The sequence below is a fragment of the Fukomys damarensis genome, unplaced genomic scaffold (genome assembly GCF_012274545.1).
Source record: "Fukomys damarensis isolate Sample0158 unplaced genomic scaffold, DMR_v1.0_HiC HiC_scaffold_34, whole genome shotgun sequence".
Taxonomy (NCBI): Eukaryota; Metazoa; Chordata; class Mammalia; order Rodentia; family Bathyergidae; genus Fukomys; species Fukomys damarensis.
The window spans coordinates 1,731,675-1,749,551 of NW_022900946.1; the positions used below are offsets into that span (position 1 = coordinate 1,731,675).

General features: G+C 58.3%; 1 protein-coding gene across 1 annotated transcript in view; it reads right to left on the bottom strand.

Annotated features, from left to right (window-relative positions):
- Sbk1 (SH3 domain binding kinase 1) overlaps nt 1-17,871 on the bottom strand; it is a 23,807-nt gene extending 5,936 nt beyond the window's left edge. Inside the window, exons 1-4 of the mRNA XM_033758729.1 lie at nt 17,360-17,871; nt 2,117-2,331; nt 688-890; nt 4-174 (exon numbers count right to left, since the gene is read on the bottom strand). Coding sequence (XP_033614620.1) covers nt 4-174; nt 688-890; nt 2,117-2,324 — 582 coding nt within the window. The 5' untranslated portion in view covers nt 2,325-2,331; nt 17,360-17,871. The remainder of the gene's footprint in view (nt 1-3; nt 175-687; nt 891-2,116; nt 2,332-17,359) is intronic.
- Between the last annotated feature and the right edge of the window lie 6 nt (nt 17,872-17,877).

Consider the following 17,877-nt stretch of genomic DNA (forward strand, 5'->3'; position numbering starts at 1 on the left):
CACGCGGCGCGTCATGCCGAAGTCAGCCAGCTTCACCCGGCGGCACTCGCGGTCGAAGAGCAGCACGTTCTCGGGCTTGATGTCACGGTGCACCAGCTGCCGCCCATGCATGAAGTCCAGCGCCAGGCCCAGCTGCTGCACGCAGCGCTTCACGGTGTCCTCGGGGAGCCCCACCTGCCACCGACAGGAGCCGCGCTCAGGGGGACAGGGCACACCCAGGGCCTCTCCTGTCTGCCCCGCACCTGCCCCTGTGCCTCTCCTCCATCCGCTGCGGGCCCTGTCTGTGCCTGCCTGGCGCCTCTCCTGCACTTTATGTGCCTGGGCAGCGTCCCTCCTCCCTAACCGAATACTTGCACTGGCTGAATACCAAGCACCCGTGTGGGGCGGGCGCTGAGATAACCCTCTTCTGGTCCTGTCTCATAAAAGCTGCGCGGCTGAGGCTTGGGGAGGCCTGTGCACCCCCAGGGGTGAGCAGAGTCCAGGCCTGCTGCCGGAGGGCTCCCCACTCTCCCTGCGCCCGGTCCCCTCCTGTCTTCTGCTTCCTTCCGAGTGCTTGCCTTCGCAGTCCCCTGGCTTATCACAGGGTACTTTCCCCCTAAGAAGTAGTCAGAAGCTTTCTGTTCTTCACCTCTGCATTCTGGGGACCCCAGCCACCACCTCCCCTCTCCACAACACCATCCCACATACCTGGGGAGGGATGATGTCAAACAGGTCCCCGGCGGGCGCATACTCCTGGGCGAAGACGTAGCAGTCCTCCGTCTCAAAGACCACATCAAAGATCTTGATGATGAAGGGGCTGGACGAGAGGCTGTTGGTGATGCTCACCTCCCGCAGGAAGTTCTTCAGCTTTGTTTTGCTCTTGTTTACGAACTTCAGCGCCATTTTCGTGCCTGGCCAGGCCACAGCAACAGTGGTGAGGACCATGGCAGGATAGGCACCGCCTATCCCTGGCCAGTGAGCCTGGTCACCATGCCGGTGTGCGGCCCTCCAGGAGGCCCTCTGGTTTCCCTGCCGTGCTATTCTTCTGTCTCATCTGCTTGCCCATGGCTCCCTGGCTGTGTCTCCTGAGTCCAGCATGTAGTACACGCTCAGAGAGCACTGACGCTACGGCCCTGCCTTCTGAGCTTCACTTACAACTCATGTGTCATGGTGACCCTTGGAGGTGGCACCAATGTTTTCCAAGTAGCTTACTGAGGCACAGCTGGGTAAATCACACAGTGTCACCCAGCAAGCAAGTAGCAATCAGGTGCTTCCTGCTGCCTCAGAAGGCAGAGGCCTCTGCCCCTGGTTTGTACAGCTGTGGGAACCCACACAGCCCCTGCCCTGAATGGCTGGGTGGGCACCACAGTAAACATATGGCATGGTGGGCATCACGCCTGGTGGTTAAACAAGGTGGCACTGAGGTGACCCCAGGTGTCATCCTAGCCAAAGCCCCTGTGGCTGCATGACCCTGGGTGTTATTGGCTGTGTGTAGGGGTCCCCCAAAGCCTCATGCGGCCATCAGTGGGGCTTGGAGGTGGCTGCACCAGGGGTGGGTGATGCTGGGATTAAGCCCCTCCCCAGAGAGTGCACGCACCCTAAAGGAATAGAAGGGACAGAAACAGGGTGCTGCTGCTGTTTGTCTCCTGCTGCCTCCTGCCTGCTCTATGACATCCCTCCACCATGCCCCCCGCCTTGGAGCCAGCCGACTGTGAGCCAAAATAACTCTCCTCGTCTAACTTTAGGTGTTGGGTACTTTGTCTCAGTGATAAGAGTAACTAAGACACTGTTAAGTGATAGTGTCCTCACTGGAGAAGAGGAGATGGCTTCCATGACCCTGGAAGCATGGTGCCCGATCCTGAGGCCCCACTTGCACCCCTGCCCACAGACACCCGTCACTGACCAGCTCCAAACAGAGCCACCAGTCCCGCCTCCCCTGAGCTCTGGAGGTCCCCGGGTCCAGCAGCCCACTCTGCAGTCAGGACCCCTGTCCCCAGGCTCTTCCCTTGTCCCGTCTGCCTGTTCTCCCTCTCCTGGGCCGCTGCAGGGGCCGCCCTCTCATCCTGGTCACTGCCTCTGCTCCTGCTCCCTCCTGACCTCTGGCAGTGCCTTGCAGCCCAGCCCCGAGGACACTCACCTGTACCCTTGTAGGACACCAGGTCAACCTTCCCGTAGGTGCCCTTGCCCAGTTCCCTCACAAGCTCGTAATGCTTGGTGACATCACTGGCAGCCAGTGTGCGGAGGGTCAGCGCCTGCATGTCTTCTGTGAGGAGGGGCACGCCCGCCCCTGGCCCACAGCAGGGCAGGGCGTGGGGCGGCTCGGGCTCTGGGCAGCCCACACTCATCTTCTCCCTGTGGTGGGCGGTGTGACAGGAAGAGTGACATCAGGCCAGGGCCCTTCCTCCACCCACCTCCTGCCTCCCCAGCACCCAGGAAACTTCCAGCTGGGCCCCCTGCCAGGCCCAAGGTGACCACAAGGGGGCAACAGCTGCCTTGGTCACACAGCCAAGGCTTCCAGGGCTGGGCGCAGGCGGTTATGGTCTCTCCTCACACCTGGGCACCACCAGTCCACACAGGCCCAGGCCAGGCACACACATGATGTCACACAAAGACGGGGCCTCACACAAGTTCATGTGCTCAATCCCACTTCCAAGTTGTGTTTGTCGGCAGAGGGGCTAGGGCCCATAGCCTTTCCCAGGCCTCGCTCTAGCCCAGCACGAACAAAGCACCCACTGTCAGCCAGGTGCAAACCAAAGCCCCAGGGACACAGCACTGAACAATGCACAAGAATCCCCATCCTCAGGGGCTTATGGCACACGGGCGATGAACAGAAAAACACATCCAACACACGTATCATGTCACAGTCGAAGGTGACACGAGCTGTGAGGCCGGAAGGGGCAAGAGCTCACGATGAGCCGCTGCAGCGGGCAGCCCCGCTCCACACTCTGGCAGGGTGGTGCCGATGTGGGCACACACCAGCACGGCGGCCATGCGACCCACGCAAGGCCCGGGCCCCAGCCCCGGACTCAAGGACAGGGTCAGCCCTACAAAGTCCCAGCCTGAGGTGCCTTTGGGGTCCACAAAGGCCGGGCAGGGCTCTGCATGTCTCCAGGGAGTCATGGGAAGCGGACACTGCAGGGCTGGGGACGGGAGAACCCCCGGAAGAGTAAGTGGGTGACGGTGAATCAAGGCTGGGTTCAGGGCCTTTACCCCATTTTATTCCATTTCATTTCCTAGTTGTGTTGGGGTACACCTGACATACAACAAACGGCATATTTAAAGTGTAAGATCTGTTGCGTTTTGACACACGTATATTCATGAAACTATCACTGCAGCCAAGATAGTGAAGATGGCCGTCCCACCAGCAGCTTCCCCCTGCCCCTAATCCATCCCTGTCCCTCTGCGTCCCAGGAAGCCTCCCCAGGGCCTGCATTTCTCACTGGGGGAGTGTGGGCTGGGGGGGGCTTTTCTGGGTGTGGTGTGCAGGTGTCCGTGTGTACATGTCTGTGACGCACTGTCAGGGAACCTGGGCACTGCACCCTCCACCTGCTGTCCCTACCCCCTGGGAGCCGCCTCCTGTGTACCTCCTGCCCAGTTCAGGGCATCTCGCCAGCTCTGTCAGCACCCTATCTGCCCCTAGTTCCTCTTCCCGAAGACACCCCTCTCCCATGGGAGAGAAGACGCTGCCTTGGATCCCAGCCTGGCTCTGAATCCCTGGTTTGTCACACGCAGCCAGATACCCTTGGGCAGCACTTCATCTCCGTACTGCAAGTTCCGCATCTATAAACAGACACAGTAATGGTACCTACTTCCCATGGGCTGCTGGGAAGCATAAAGGAAGTTAATAGACAGCTGGATGTGGGGCGCGTCCTCGAGTCCCTGTGTCAGCTGGGGATCAGAGCAGGGAGTGGGGGTCTCGCCCTGGCCTAGCAGCCCCCTCCCGCCCCACAGCCTCTTCCCCTTCCCTCTGGCAGCACGACCCAGCCTCCCACTTCACACAGAGAGAAGGAGCATCAGAGGGAACTTCCTGGCCTCCCACCCAGCCACAAACGGAGCTCCATCTGCACCGCCCTCCCAGCTGGCTGGGTGCAGGAGCCTTCCCCCACCTTGGCTCCCACCCTTCTGCTTCCTCAGCATCCTGCTCCCTCCATTCATGAACCATCTCTGTTCTAACGGAGCCTTCCCACCCCCAGCTCCAGCCTCTGCCTTCCTTGCTCACTTCTGTCAGATCCTGTGCCAGGGACCCCATGCGAAACGCCAATGCCCTTGCCCTAGGGTCTGAGCCCTTTTCACAGCTCCAAAGGGAGAAGTGGTGCCGGGCCCAGCAAACCAGTCTCCTTCCCCTGCTCCTCTACCCTCCCACCCTGGCCTGGCCCCTGGCACCAAGTGCCGGGGTGCAGAGGGTAAGCAGACTACAGCCGGCTGCTGGCTCCCGATAGTGGCCTCTCCTTGCTTCCTGGCAGCCAGGAAGACCCTCTCCAAGCCCTGTCAAATGTCCACTCCCAGCTGGTGATGAGGACCAGGGTGGGGAAAACCAAGTTTGGCTTCAGTGCCAGCAGAGGAATGGTCGCTTCTGTGTGGGCGTCCTCAGGACAGTGCACCCTTGCCCTTTCCGGGGACAGCGTGGGCTCCCAGCGCTGCTGCGGCATCGCAGGCACACTGTACAGGTGGCCCTTGCAGTGGTCTTGGCCCTGTCTGGCAGCCCTGGGAGCTGGACTGGCAGCTGTGAGTAGCTTCGGGCCTTTAGCCCCACTGGCTTGTGAGCTGCCCTGGCTTCGTGCTGGGCAGGGTGGGGTCTGGGCCTCTCTCCACACAGCGGTATTAGTGGTTCCCCCGCTCTCTTACCCCTCCTCCCAAGGGACCCTAATGCCTGCTTCACCACCTCCAGCCTCACACCCCCAAGTCTCCTCCAAGAAGCCATCCCTGCTCCCCTGCAGGGGCTCCGCTGAGGACCAGGATCTGGGCGGGCCGTGTGCATCCCTTCCTGGCCCAGCTGTGCCGGGTGGGGCTGGCTCAGAATCACACTCCTGCCCGTCCCTCTCCTCCTGCTCAACCTGCGTCTGCACGAGGTGTTAGCAGGGGACAAGGGGTGAATCCTCCTCTGGGCCCTGCTGTGCACGTGAGACTTGGGGGCACAGCATGGGCCTCAGCCTGGATCCTACTGTGCCCACTGTCTAGCCGCTTGACCGTGAGCAAGTCACACACATCCACACACCAAGGGGAACAGAGCACCACCATAGCTCTCCTTTGGCACCCACTACAGGCCCGCCTGGCCCAAAGACCAGCCGCCCAGTCGTCACCATTTCCTGGGGCAGGTGTCATTACTACCACACCATCACGTCGGGGGTGACAGGAACAAGGCTCAGCGGTTCGCCCAGCATTGCGCGGCTGGGGCAGCGTTGCGCGGCTGGGGCTGTGATCGCTCCAGGGTTGGTGCTTAAGCCAGCCCGCTTCCCGGAGGCAGCTCCTCCCGAGGAGAACGTGGGGCTGCGAGGGAAGCAGGCAGGGTGGGAGGCTAGCGTGTCTGGCACCGGACTCGGCCCTCAGCTCTTTATCGTCACAGTTGGTCCTGCCCAGTGCCGCCTCGAAGGCTGTGAGCCTGCAGCGTTGGGCGCTGTCTCTCCACCGCCCTTCCTCCCTGCAAACCGCCAGCACCTCATCTGCTCGCATCTGCTTGCACTCCGCCGGCCCTAGGCCCTTGGCCCTGCTCCTCACAGACGCCTTCACTGGCCCCCTATCACCATGGCAGCGGTTGTAGCTCTGCCACAGGCGGCGGGCACGCGGTGGGGGAGGGTTTCCCAGGCGGGAAGCAAGACTGAGCCACCCACCACTTCCTGTTGGCGGGCACTGTCCGGCCCACTGCACACCCGCACGCAGACACTGAGGCTTAGGCACATGTGCGCAGAGGCGCAAACACCCACGTGCAGGCGCAGACACGCGCACGAGCATGGACCCCCGCGCACAGAAACACGTTGCACACAAACACATGAGCAGGGACACATGCACACATACAAACACACAATATGCAGGTGCAGACACAAACGTGCAACACACACAGCATAAACGCATGCACAGGTCCACACGTGTGTACACAAGCACAAACACATGTAGTGCCACAAGTCGTGTGAAACTTTCCTCACTGACTCCTCACAAGAATCTGGAGAAGCAAGAAGCTGCCTATGTTTTACAAGAACAGTGTGACCGAGGTGTAACTTACACACCACAAAACGCACCCCCATGAGTGCATGATTCGGTGATTTAACAACCTACGTTGCTGGGTGACCATCGCCACAGTGAGATGCTTTCTACTTGGAAGATGAACAGGGGCCCAGCAGGAGGAGGATTTGCGTGTGGCCACGTCAGCGACGGCCAACTGTCCACCAGCACGTGCGCCTCCTCTCCTACAGCACAGGCCGCTGCGGGAAAGTGGCCGTCCAGCAGGGAACCACTGTCGCCCTCCTGCGCGTCCTCCAGGCACAGCCCCATGGCTGGTTTTCCGCACGGGAGTGTGAACAGAAGGGATAGTGTCACTGCCAGGTGGGCTTCTCTGAATTAAGGAAGGCTTCTCTATTTTCTTTTTCCAGGTGCTGGCTTGATGCACCCTAGAAGGCAGGGGAGCTTCAGGGAGGAGGAGCCCAGGTGCCCAAGGAAGGAATGTGGAAGGCTCCATGCTAATGAGAATGAACCACCCTGTACTAATCTAAGAGGCGGAAGCAAAATGTCCTACTGTCAGACCGCTGAAATGTGGGCTTATTTGTCACAGCAGCTAGCACAGCCCCGATGCAAGGGTTACGCAGCCAGTAAGCAAAGTGCTAAGTGTGAACCTCAGCATGCTCCACTGCCTAGCTGGTGGCCAGAGGTCACCTGGATGGGAATAACCTGGGGTGGAGTGAACAGAGCCCGACCACTGGAGTGGGAAGGGAGGGGACAAGTCTGTAGAGAAGAGGGCCTACTCCTATCCTCTTTTGTGGGAGAATAATCCTGGCAAATATATATATATATATATATGTATTAAGCATTGACCACATGCCAGGAGCTTTGCTAACTACTGTGGGTTAAGTCACATAACAATCATAACAATCCTGGAGGGTAGATCACTTCTACTGCCCTCCTCTTCAAAAGGAATATTACTATGGCTTCAACATCCTCTCCAAACTTACGTTGAAACTTAGTTGCCATTTTCACCATATTAAGAGGTGGGATCTCTAATAAGTGATTAGGCCACAATGGCTCTGCCCACATTAGTGGGCTAACGCTGCTACTGCAGGTGTGGATTGCTTATAAAAGCACAACTTCAGCTCCTCTGTGGCCACTCCTCTCTTGCCCTGCTTCCTTCCACCAGGGGATGACGCAGAAAGAAGGCTCCCACCAGATGCCAGCAGCTTGACCCTTGGCCTCCAGCCTCCCAAGCTGTGAGGAATAAACTCTGTTCATTTTAAGACACCCAACCTCTGGACTCTGGTTACAGGGGCACTAAATGGACTAAGCTACGAGGCACAGACAGGCTAAGGGCCCCTGGCCTTCTGTTCTGCATCCTGTGAGGCTCCAGCAGGGAGCAACTCCAAAGACAGAACAGGGAGGAAGTACATTCCCCTTCCTGGGGGTACGGAAGCAGAGGCTAGAGGCCCATCTGTGGGCACTCAGTGCAGGTTCATTTGGACCAAGGGATGCCTGGCCTGCCTTTCATTTTTTTTTTTTTTTCCTGTTACTGGGGATCGAACTCAGGACTTTGTGGTTGCAAGGCAGGCGGTGGCACCACTGAGCTAAATCCCCAGCCCACGCCTGCCTTTCTGATTCTCACTCTAGAGTCCTCAGCTTCTCGCCCCATCCCAGGGCCCCCTCCGTCAGGCTATGTCCCTAGCATGGGCAAACTCAAGGGCATCCTAACAAGGCTGCCCTGGAAGGACCATCCAGTGACTGGAGGGCCATCTCTCTTCTCCAGCTGGTACTTCTACTAAGCATCTCCATGAGAGAAGCAAGCATGGGGTGGGATGACGGGGAAGGGGAACCTGAGGCCTCTCTCACTGGGTTCACTTTGCTTTCTGCAAGGAGAGGGGCCCGCAGGGTGGAGTCAGCTCTCAAATGCACTCCTCCCTCCCACCATTCCTGTACGTGTAGTCAGGTACATGGTCTTGAGGCCAGACTGGACTCAGTCCTTGCCTTGCTCACATTTTCAGTGGTTTCTTGAATGGACAGTGATGCTCTTTTTCCTGCTCAGCATCAGCACCTTTCTTTGATGACAGCCTCTCTGCTGGCCCACACGGCCGGGTAGGGGGGATTCCACCCTGGCTTTAGGGATGGGCCTGACCCAGTCCTGGCCAACGCACACATCACCCAGAGATGGACATGTCTCGGAGCCGGAGCCGCTCACCCTGTGCAGAGCTGGAGCACACAGGTCCGCAGCTGCTGGGGGCTGACTTTGCCGCCCTGGGAGGGAAGCAGCGCTGGAAGACGGAGAGGTTGCTGGTGACTGTGAGGCCTGGGCCCAGGCCCGGGCACACCGGATGGCAAATTACTCCTGAACATTTACTTCATGAACCAGTAAATTTCCCTTTGGGCTTGAATAAGCTGGTTTGAGGTGGGCTATTTAGCTCCTCACCTAAGACTCCAGGCAAGAGCTCCTTGAAAGCAACCCCTGCCTTAATCATGCTGCTATTCCCAGCACACAGCCAAGGCGTGACAAATGCCGGGTGAATAATTCCTTACGTGTTTGGGAAGTTGTAACTTTTTATATCTTGGCTTTCCTGGATGTGACCTGTAGGCACAGAGCTATTTTCCCAGGAGCTGTGTGCATCTTCAGCCTCGCTTTACAGACGCAGAGACCGATGGTTTTATATCTTGGCTTTCCTGGATGTGACCTGTAGGCACAGAGCTATTTTCCCAGGAGCTGTGTGCAGCATCTTCAGCCTCGCTTTACAGACGCAGAGACCGATGGTCGGCAGGGAACAGTGACTCGTGCACAGTCACGCAGCAGGTCAGGGAAGGGTTGGACAGAAGCCAGGGTGTGCGCAGGGCACGGTGCAGACAGCTCATGCCCCAACATAGCGGCGATGGGCTCGCTGTGACTGGCACTGGCCACGTGGACAGAGGCTGAAGGTGCTGGGTGGACAGTGACAAAGGACAGGAAAGTGACAGCAAACACACAGGGAGGCCCTGCCCCATGCTGAGTGCTTCGCACAAGTGAACTAACTTAATCCTCACCTTTTTCCACGACATGGGAACTAGGAGCATTCTTCCTGCCGAATCGAGTTCCCTGGACCAGGAAACACCTAGCAGACTGGCAGAGCACTCTCCTGGGAGTGCCCGGGGGTGGGGTCACGAGGCACAGCCCTGGGCACTACACATGCCTTGCCCATTCCTCTCTAGCACTGCCCCCTGCTCTGCTCCCTGGCTGCCATGGGATGGGCGGCTGCCCTCTGCTATTCCACTGTGCTCTTTCTGCTGTGGAGCCAGGCGACCATGGACTGAACCCAATGGAAACTGCGAGCCAAATAAACCTGTGTTGGGTGTTTTGTCCCGGCAACAGGAAAGTGACTAACATAAGGACTGTGACTGACCCCAAGTCACCCATGAGGAGATAGAGCAGTCACGACCCTTAATCAAGATCATGCATCTGAGAGGCAGCGGAGCCAAGATTCACACTCAGGTGCCCTCATGCTGGTGTCGAAACGCTTAACTGCTGTGCTTTACTATCTCTAAGATGCCCTGGTAAGAGTGACCATCAACTTTCTCAATGTGGCAATGCTTTACAATGCTGCTGTCATTAATCTTTGTAGAAACTCCATTTCATAAGACACTGAGGCTCAGAGGGGCTAAGCAACTTGCCCAAATGCACCCAGCTCATGAGTAGCAGCAGAGACAGAGACAGAACGCCTTCTGTCCCCTGGTTTTTCTCATCTTCACGCTTGGTCTCCAGGCCTCCCTGTAGCCCCACTGTCTTCAGCACCACAGGGGTGGACAGCACCCAGGGCCAGACTAGGAGAGGCCCCTAGGCTAGAAGGCTAGGGAAAGGGCAGAGAGGAACTGCTCAGACTTGGAAGCCAGGGTCCCATGGCTGCAAAGGCACATGTGCCTATTCAGACATTTACTTAATCGAACACCTACTGACAGAGACGCAGGTCATGCCCAGTTTTCTCCTGCTGGCAACAATGAGTAGCCTTGTATCTAAGTCATTCTGCAGCATGTGCAGATGTATCTCCATGATAAACTCTAAAACTGTGGCTGCTGGGTTAAAGGACAGTGTGTTTGAATTTCACACAGTGCCCAGTGCCATGCAGGAGCTGTGCACTGCTCTCAGCCACACAGGGGAGGGCTCTTCTTGGTAGGGCACAGTAGCTGCCACCAGCTCCCTCCTCCTCCCTGGGCCCTGTATCAGTTTGGGATGGGGCCAGGCAGTTCCAGACGGTAAGTGCACTGTCTTGAAATGGGGAAAGGAGAACAGGCTTCTCATTTGCTCCTTCTTGCATAAAGTAACTCTAGAATCCACACCAGATGTTAATACAGGTGCTGCTCTTCAGTACCTAAACTGGTTGGTCACTACCCACTCTCCTGGGTCTGTGCCACCATCCCCTCAGCTGCCACCTCTCCTGGCTCCCAGAGTCCACACCTCCATCAGCTCCTCTCACCCCAGAGCCCTTCCTGTACCCCTCCGACCCCCCCCACCCTCACCTCCCTCCCTGTCTGTCCCTGGGCTCAGCTCTCCCCACACCCGCATGGCTCCCTCTCCCAGCTCTGCCCAGACAGCGCCCTCCCCAGCAGGGTACCCTCTGCCCTGCAGCCCCCACACCCTGCTCTAGTTCTTCCCAAACAGAGCCTGCGACTTTCAAAGGCATTACATAGTTGGCCGACTCGCGCATTTGCTGTGACTGCCCCCCCATGGCACTCGCGGGACCTTGTTGTCCAGCCTTGTTCACAGCCGTATCCCCCGGGAGCTACCGTGGGGCCTGGCACACAGTGGGCACTTCATAGACCCAGCCAAGGACACTGAGGCAGAGCTGGGCTGTCCTGAAGCCACAGCAGTGGGAAGTGTGCACTGTCTGAGGCTGCCTCCCCCGGGCACCGCATTCCCTACACTGTCTGCGTGTGAGGCTCCGTGTCTGGCTCCAGCCTCGGCCTCCCCGCCCCTCCCAGCTGGCATGCAGTCTGCCCCTTCCTCGGGCACATCCTCGGTGGCTATTAATAGTCTGTGACGCCACCTGCCTACAGCTGGCACCCGGAGCTGAACAAGCTGCCCGGCCTCCTCTGGCCTTGTGGGAAGTGGGAGCCAGGCCCACTCCCCCAGGTAACCACCAGCACAACACGGCACAGCCTGGCCAAGGGCTTTGGCTGGGTGGCCACCAGGGGACATGGGGACCACTGGGCAGAGGGCATGAGCAGAGGGCCAGACAAGGGTGCAGCCTCGCCTAGAAGCCAGCAGCCCGGCCTCAGGCAGGCCATGCCGCTCCTGACCAGGAGCTCCAGACCAGTCCCTTTCTCTCTGTGCCTCCACGTCCTCATCAGTAAAAGAAGAGCATGGTACAGGTTCTAGCAGTCTTAGAGGGAGCCAAGGTTCATGTTCCACTTATAGTAGCTCACGCAATAGCATGTGCCTGCAATCGCAGCAGTTGGAAGTTTGAGGCAAGAAGATCTCAAGTTTGAGACTCATCTGGGCTACTGAGCGACTTATCAGGACCTTATCTTAAGATGAAAAACAATTACAAACAGGGACGGGAAGAGTAGTTCAGTGTGAAGGACCCCTGTTCAATCCCCAGTACTGCACAAACAAAAAACAAAACAGAACAAAACACAAAAGTTCTTTGTACAGTCTTTTAAGCTTCCCAGAAATCTTAGGAAAAGCTGTTTATTATTCCCATTACATCTCACAGAAGAAGGAATGATTAAGTGCTGGGTCTAGGGTCCACAGCTAGGAAGGCTCGAAGAGCACGTCTTGTCTAGTTCCAGAACATTCCGTACATATTTGTCGAGCACCCACTATGTTCTCAAGACACACAAACCACCGTGTCCTCCAGAAGCTTAGGTTCTGTTTAGTGGCAGATGATGGCAAAGGTAAGAGATGTGTGTCAGGCAGTGAGACGTCCTGGGGGGAAAGGAGAGCAGGAAGGGGAAGGAAGCTGCCTGATGCAGCACACGGGTAAGGAGGCCGGGAGCAGCAGGGGAGGGGCAGCCTCCATCAGAGGGGGCCTGGGAGGCCACACAGACACCGGGCTCCCACTGCCAGTGAGAAGCACACAGGACCCAGACCTGAACAGATTTCCGGCAGCTGACCCATGTGCTGGGCCCCAAGAGGCGCAGACACAGGCCCCTAGTTGGGGCCTTCACGCAGACTAGCTCTGCCTTCAATGTGCCTGGAGCTGGCTGCGGCTGCCGACTTCCCCTGCTGCGTTCCACAGTGAACAGTGAGCAGAGACAGAAAAGCTAGGCCTACGTCCCACCATGATGGAAGCCAGCTGCTTCGGCCTGCTGGGCCTCGTGGGCTGTGTGGGAGTGGACGGAGCACGGCCAGAATCTGCCCAGAGTCCCAGGAGAGGAAATCAAGGAAAGCCCTTTGCCCCATGCCCTCAGCTTCTATCGTTTCTGCTCAGGCTTTGGGGCCCAAGATGAACAGCAGACACCAGCTCAGGCAGTCCTCCGGTGCTGAGTTAACCCCCTTTCCTACACACAGGCTAGGCCGCTTGCCCAAGCCACACAGCTGAGTCCAGAGAGCTTTCTACCGAAGCCGCGCTAGCCGCTGGCCTCTTCAGCTCTACTGGAGACACCCGGGCTCCCACGGAGTGAGGATCTCTCCCATATGGTCAGAAACTCTCTGCTCAGGAGCAGTTAAGGCCCTCCTGCCCAGGGAGTTGGGGCTGGGGTTGCACACCCTCTCTGGGTCTGACTGTGAGGGGACGGCAGAAGCACTGACCCTTCCCTTCCATCCGCCCCACCCCTACACTGTCCTAGTCCCCCGGGCCACCCCAGACCAGCAGCTGTGGGGATATTCTCTTTCCCTCCAGAGGCTAAAGCCCTGAGGAAGGTCACAGCAGGCCTCCTGGCCTTGGATCCCGCTCACTCGGCTACTCCAAGGGGTGCAAGAGAAGTCACAAGTTCAAACACTGTGCAGCAGACACAGCTCGTGATTTACCTGCTTCTCGGGAAGCAGGAGCTGGTAGTGCCCTGTTCTACAGCAAAGGAAACTGAGACCAGAGGACAATGACTTGCCCAAGGTCACGCAGCTTTAAGAACTGTGCTGCTGCTCCCATAACCCGGCCAATCACACGCTTCCTCAGTGGGGGCTATGCTGGACTGTGGACCCCTCTGTTCTCTAGGAGTGGCCAGACAATGAGGGATGGAAGAGGGTGTCCGCCGGAGAGGGGGCTTCGGACCTCCCAGGCCTGGCTGCCTCCTCTAGGAATCTAAGGGGGAGTGGGCGGGGATTCTCTGGGCCTGGTGCAGAAGCTGTCCTGCATGGCCTGGGGCTCACCCGTAGTCACTTGGGCCAAGGGCTAGGAGAGCAGAGGCCCACAGGGAACAGGCCTTTCCCAGGGAGCCCCGCCCCTTAGGCAGAGCTGGGGATGGGCTCCAGAGGGGCCTCCCGAGCCCTCCCGCCCTCCCGGACTCAGCCTCAGCCGGACAGCACCCCCTCCCAGTCCCTTCCACTCCCAGCCAGCTCCCCAGGAAACAACATCCTCAGCTTCCTTAAGAGCCGATGGATCCCGAGAGGAGAGCACACTCCATGCACAGACCCTGCCCCTGGCCCTCTTCAAGCTTTAGCTCATTTGTTCCTCACGGCCCTATGAAGTTGGTACTATCCTTGCTTTACAGTGTTAAATAAACTGACTTCCAGGGAGGTTAAGAGACTTGCCAGAGTTCACACAGCAGCTAGGTGGGGTGCAACCCGGCAGAGTCCAGAGCCTGCGCTCTCACCTGGTGCCCTGCCACTTCCTCCCAGGGCTGTGCCCCTGGCCCGCCCAGCTACTTGGCAACACCCCCCAGTTTCACGAATGCCTGTGAGACCGCGGCATCTAGGCCTCCACCCCTTTTGCCGGACCTAAACTTAGAACTCAGTCCTAGAAAATCAGTACCAGGAGGAAGCCTTCAGCCAGAGGAACTTTAGTCCAGTGCTTCCCTGGAGGTCCAGAGCGGCCCTCCCCCAAGAGTCCTCAGCAAACCTCGAACCCTGGACTTCTGCTCCAAGTGGCATGATGCAAACAGGCCTCTGGTGGCAGAACATTCTGGCACCAGCAGGGGTGAGGGCACAAGATGGGGCTTAGAGCGTAAAGTGGGGCCAGGCCCAGAAGTCCAGGTTCGCTTCAGTGCTGAGCCCTGGAGCCCCAGACGGATGCTGCCCTGCTTGAGCTGTAACCGCCTGGGAGCCAGGGAACATGCAGGACACACAGGCAAGGGTCACCGCTGAGCAGACTTTCTTCTAGCTCCACTCTGCGCCTACAGAACCCGATGCCAGGAGCAGGGGCACGGGCTACATCACGGAGTGAACAGGAAAAGCGGGGCTGGGTGTGCTGGGGAGAAATGCAGGCATGGTGGGCGTGGTAGCGCACACATGGCAGGAGGATCGCCGTGAGTTCGAGGCCAGCCTGGGCTATACGGTGAGTTCAGGGCCACCCTGAACTACAGAGCAAGACCCTGCCTCAAAAAAAGAAAGAAAAGAAAAAAGGAAGCTTCTTTGGCTCTGGCCTATGGGTGCATTGCCTGATTTTTCAAAAGGACCCTCAGGGGCTGGGGATTTAGCTTAGTCAAGGCAAGGTCCTGAGTTCAATCCCCAGTACCACAAAAAGGACCCTCAAATCTTTTCCTTTTGGGGGGAGATAGTACTGGGATTGAAGCCAGGGCCTTTGTACTAAACTACATCCTTTTTTTTTTTTTTTTTTGATACCAGGGCTCGAACTCAGGACTTTGCACTTGCAAGACAGGCACAGCACCACTGAGCTAAACCACCCCCCCAAGCCCTTTTTTCAATTTTTTGTTTTGAGATAGGGTTTCTCTAAGTCATTAAGTTACCCAGGCTGGGCTTGAACTTGCAACCCTCCTGCCTCAGCCTCCCAGAGTGTATTACTATTGTCTGGTTCCCAAATCACTTTTACAACTTGCTTTTTTTTTGGTACTGGGGATCCAACTTGGGACCTTGCACTTGCAAAGCAAGAGGCAGAACCACTGGGCTAAATCTCCAGCCCTCCCAAATCACTTTCGAATGTGAAATCATCCCTTCCCTCCCCACAAATTTTTTACCACTGACAACAAATGCAAATGTGAAAAATCCTGGATCAACGGAACTGTGAGCTGTGTTTTATAACCTGTGCCATACGAGACACAGAGCTCTGAGCGTGACAATTTCAATGTGGCACAGGGATGACACCGCCCTGGTTTCCTGGAGCTGAGTCTAGATGAGCAGACTCTGGCGGCACACAAAACACATGCGACGTCCAAGTCACCAGCCCACCCCGTGCCAGCCAAGGTCAATCAGAAGAGGAAGTGGAGAAAGAATCTGGGGCTGAGCCACCCGAGTGGGCTCTGGGTCAGCGGAACAGAGCCTGGTGAGCGTAAGACAGGCAGGGGCGAGGAGGAGGAGGAGGCTGGGCAGCTACTTTATCCTGCCCTGAGTGGGGAGCCACTGCAGTCAGGGGACGGGAGGTCTTCCTCTAACAGTCTTCCCTGGTGGCGGACAGTGACTCCAGTGTTTGCTCTCCAGCCTCTGGTTCCACTCCCTTGCCTGTGAGGTGAGTGACAAGGACCCAGGCTCCAATTCCACGGGGGAAGTGAGGCCCCGGAGATGATGCAGGCACACCTGAGTGCTTTCCTTGGTCCAACCTGGATCTACATCTGACCTGCTGGCTGCTGAGTGAGCGCGGGCTCTGTCATCCTCTCTGGGAAGTGCCATGTGCTTGCCCAAGGTCACCCAGTCTTCAGGGCAGCTGGCTGTACCATAGCCTGTGCTGAGGACAGCTGCCTCAACTGTCCTGGGATGTGCAGGAGGGGCTAGAAGAGGTCTGACAGGAAGTGCCCTGCCCTCCCCATGCTTGCCCATCACAACTCAGCCACGGGCCACTGCCAGCAGCAGTTGGGGCGGGTGCCCAGATGCTGGGAAGTGGGGGAGAAGAGGTGCCAGCTGTCCAGGTTCAGGGTCCGCAGGTCTGCAGCAGCCTGGACACCAGGCACCTCAAGGGTGGGGGCAAGAACCGGACAGCCCAGGGCACCCCAACTGGCCCAATTGAGCAAGGCCTGGGCAAACTGGGACCAGCCCAGGGGTCCATGATAGAGGAACAGGGTGCAGGGAAGAGGACCCTGATTCCAGTGCGTGATACAACACAGACACTAGTGGAAGGTTTGAAGGAATGAACAAAGGACTACTGGTGGGGACACCTGTACCGGGCACTACCTACTGAGCGTCACTTTATTATTACCTGGGTTCAGCACCAGTGCCTGCTTGCAAAGGGCTCAAAGAGAAAGCAGGAGGGGTTTGACGCAGGGACCCAGCGTTCTCTTGGTGTGGTCCAGAATCTGGGGGGCATCCTGGGGTCAGAGCCTCACTGAGGGCTGGGTTAGGAGACTGCTGTGCAGACTCCCTGATAGCTAAAGCCAGAGCCTGCAGTCACCCTTGCTTGTCTAGCACACACTGATCCGACCCTAGGTCTGGCCCTGGCTGTGTGGAGGTCAGAAGGGAGGACTCTGGCTTGGCCGTCCCTGGACACATAGGGACAGAAGGTGCTTTGACCTGACTTGGCTCCACCTAGATCACCTCTCTCCCAGGATCCACTCCTTCCTCCAGGGGGGCTGCCCCCTCCCGGTCCTGCAGGGATAAGAGTCTGGTCAAGTGAAAACCTATGGTGTGGCCTGGGTGGGGAGCAGGGCAGTCAAGAGAAGAGAAGAAGGGATCCCACTCACTCTCAAACACACCCCTTCCTGCCCTCTCAGACAAAGACACACACCCAAAGCTCCAGTCGTCACCCAGAGCCACACACTGCAGCCACCCTCACCTGCGGACGCCCCAGGTTTTCTCCTGGGAGGGGGGGACTTCCTTGGAGAACTCAGCCTGGCCTTGGGGGGAGAGGCAGCATACCCGAAGGACCTAGGGTCCAACACTATGGACTCAGGTTTTGGGGGAGATGCTCCATCCTCTTTCCCCTGTCCATGGAACAAGGGGTTCCATCACTACTCCCTCCTGGGGCCCGGAGCTGCACCCACACCTCAGGGACAGGGTGTAAAGTGGGGGAAGGGAGGGGAGGAGGGGGCGGCTCCTCAAGCGAGACACAAAGAGACGTCCTTCAGCCGCGCTCGATGGCGACGCTGGGGAGGGAGAGCGAGCCTCCAATACTTCCTTCCCCACCTGCAGGGCTCTAGGGACCACGGCTACCGCTCACCTGCCACCCCTCACCCGGGCCAGGCTTACCTGGGCTGGGGCCGCGGGGACGCCGCGGCAGGGGGCCTGGGCGCCGTCTCGGTCTTCGTCAGCCTGGCCCGGGGGGGCTCAGGGCGCCACGATCATGGGCTGAGATGCGAGTGGCTCCGTGGCCCGGGTCTTTAAAGGGGGTCGTGGAGGCTTCTTGCTGGTGTGAACTATCTCTTGCTGTCCTCGGGTCCTGGATTTGGGGTTTCTGTGTTCCAGAGTTGGGGGGGCAGGGCCCCCTGGTTTAGGGGCCTTCGGAGCTGGGTCTTCGTGTCTTGAGGTGTGGAGTTGTAAAGACCGGGATCACGGGAGCGGGTGTCCGCGATCCCGGACGGGGGCACAGCATTCGGGGCCTCGGGGGCAGACTGAAGAGGGCGTCCTCGCCGGGCGGTGGGGAGGTCGCCTCTCCCGCACACAGGAAGTCTCCGCGATCCCCGCGGAGAGATTCTCGGCGTCGGATCCGCGCCCCCTCCCCGCTTTCCTGGCGCTGGCTGGACCCTGGCTGTGGTGGGGGACCCGCG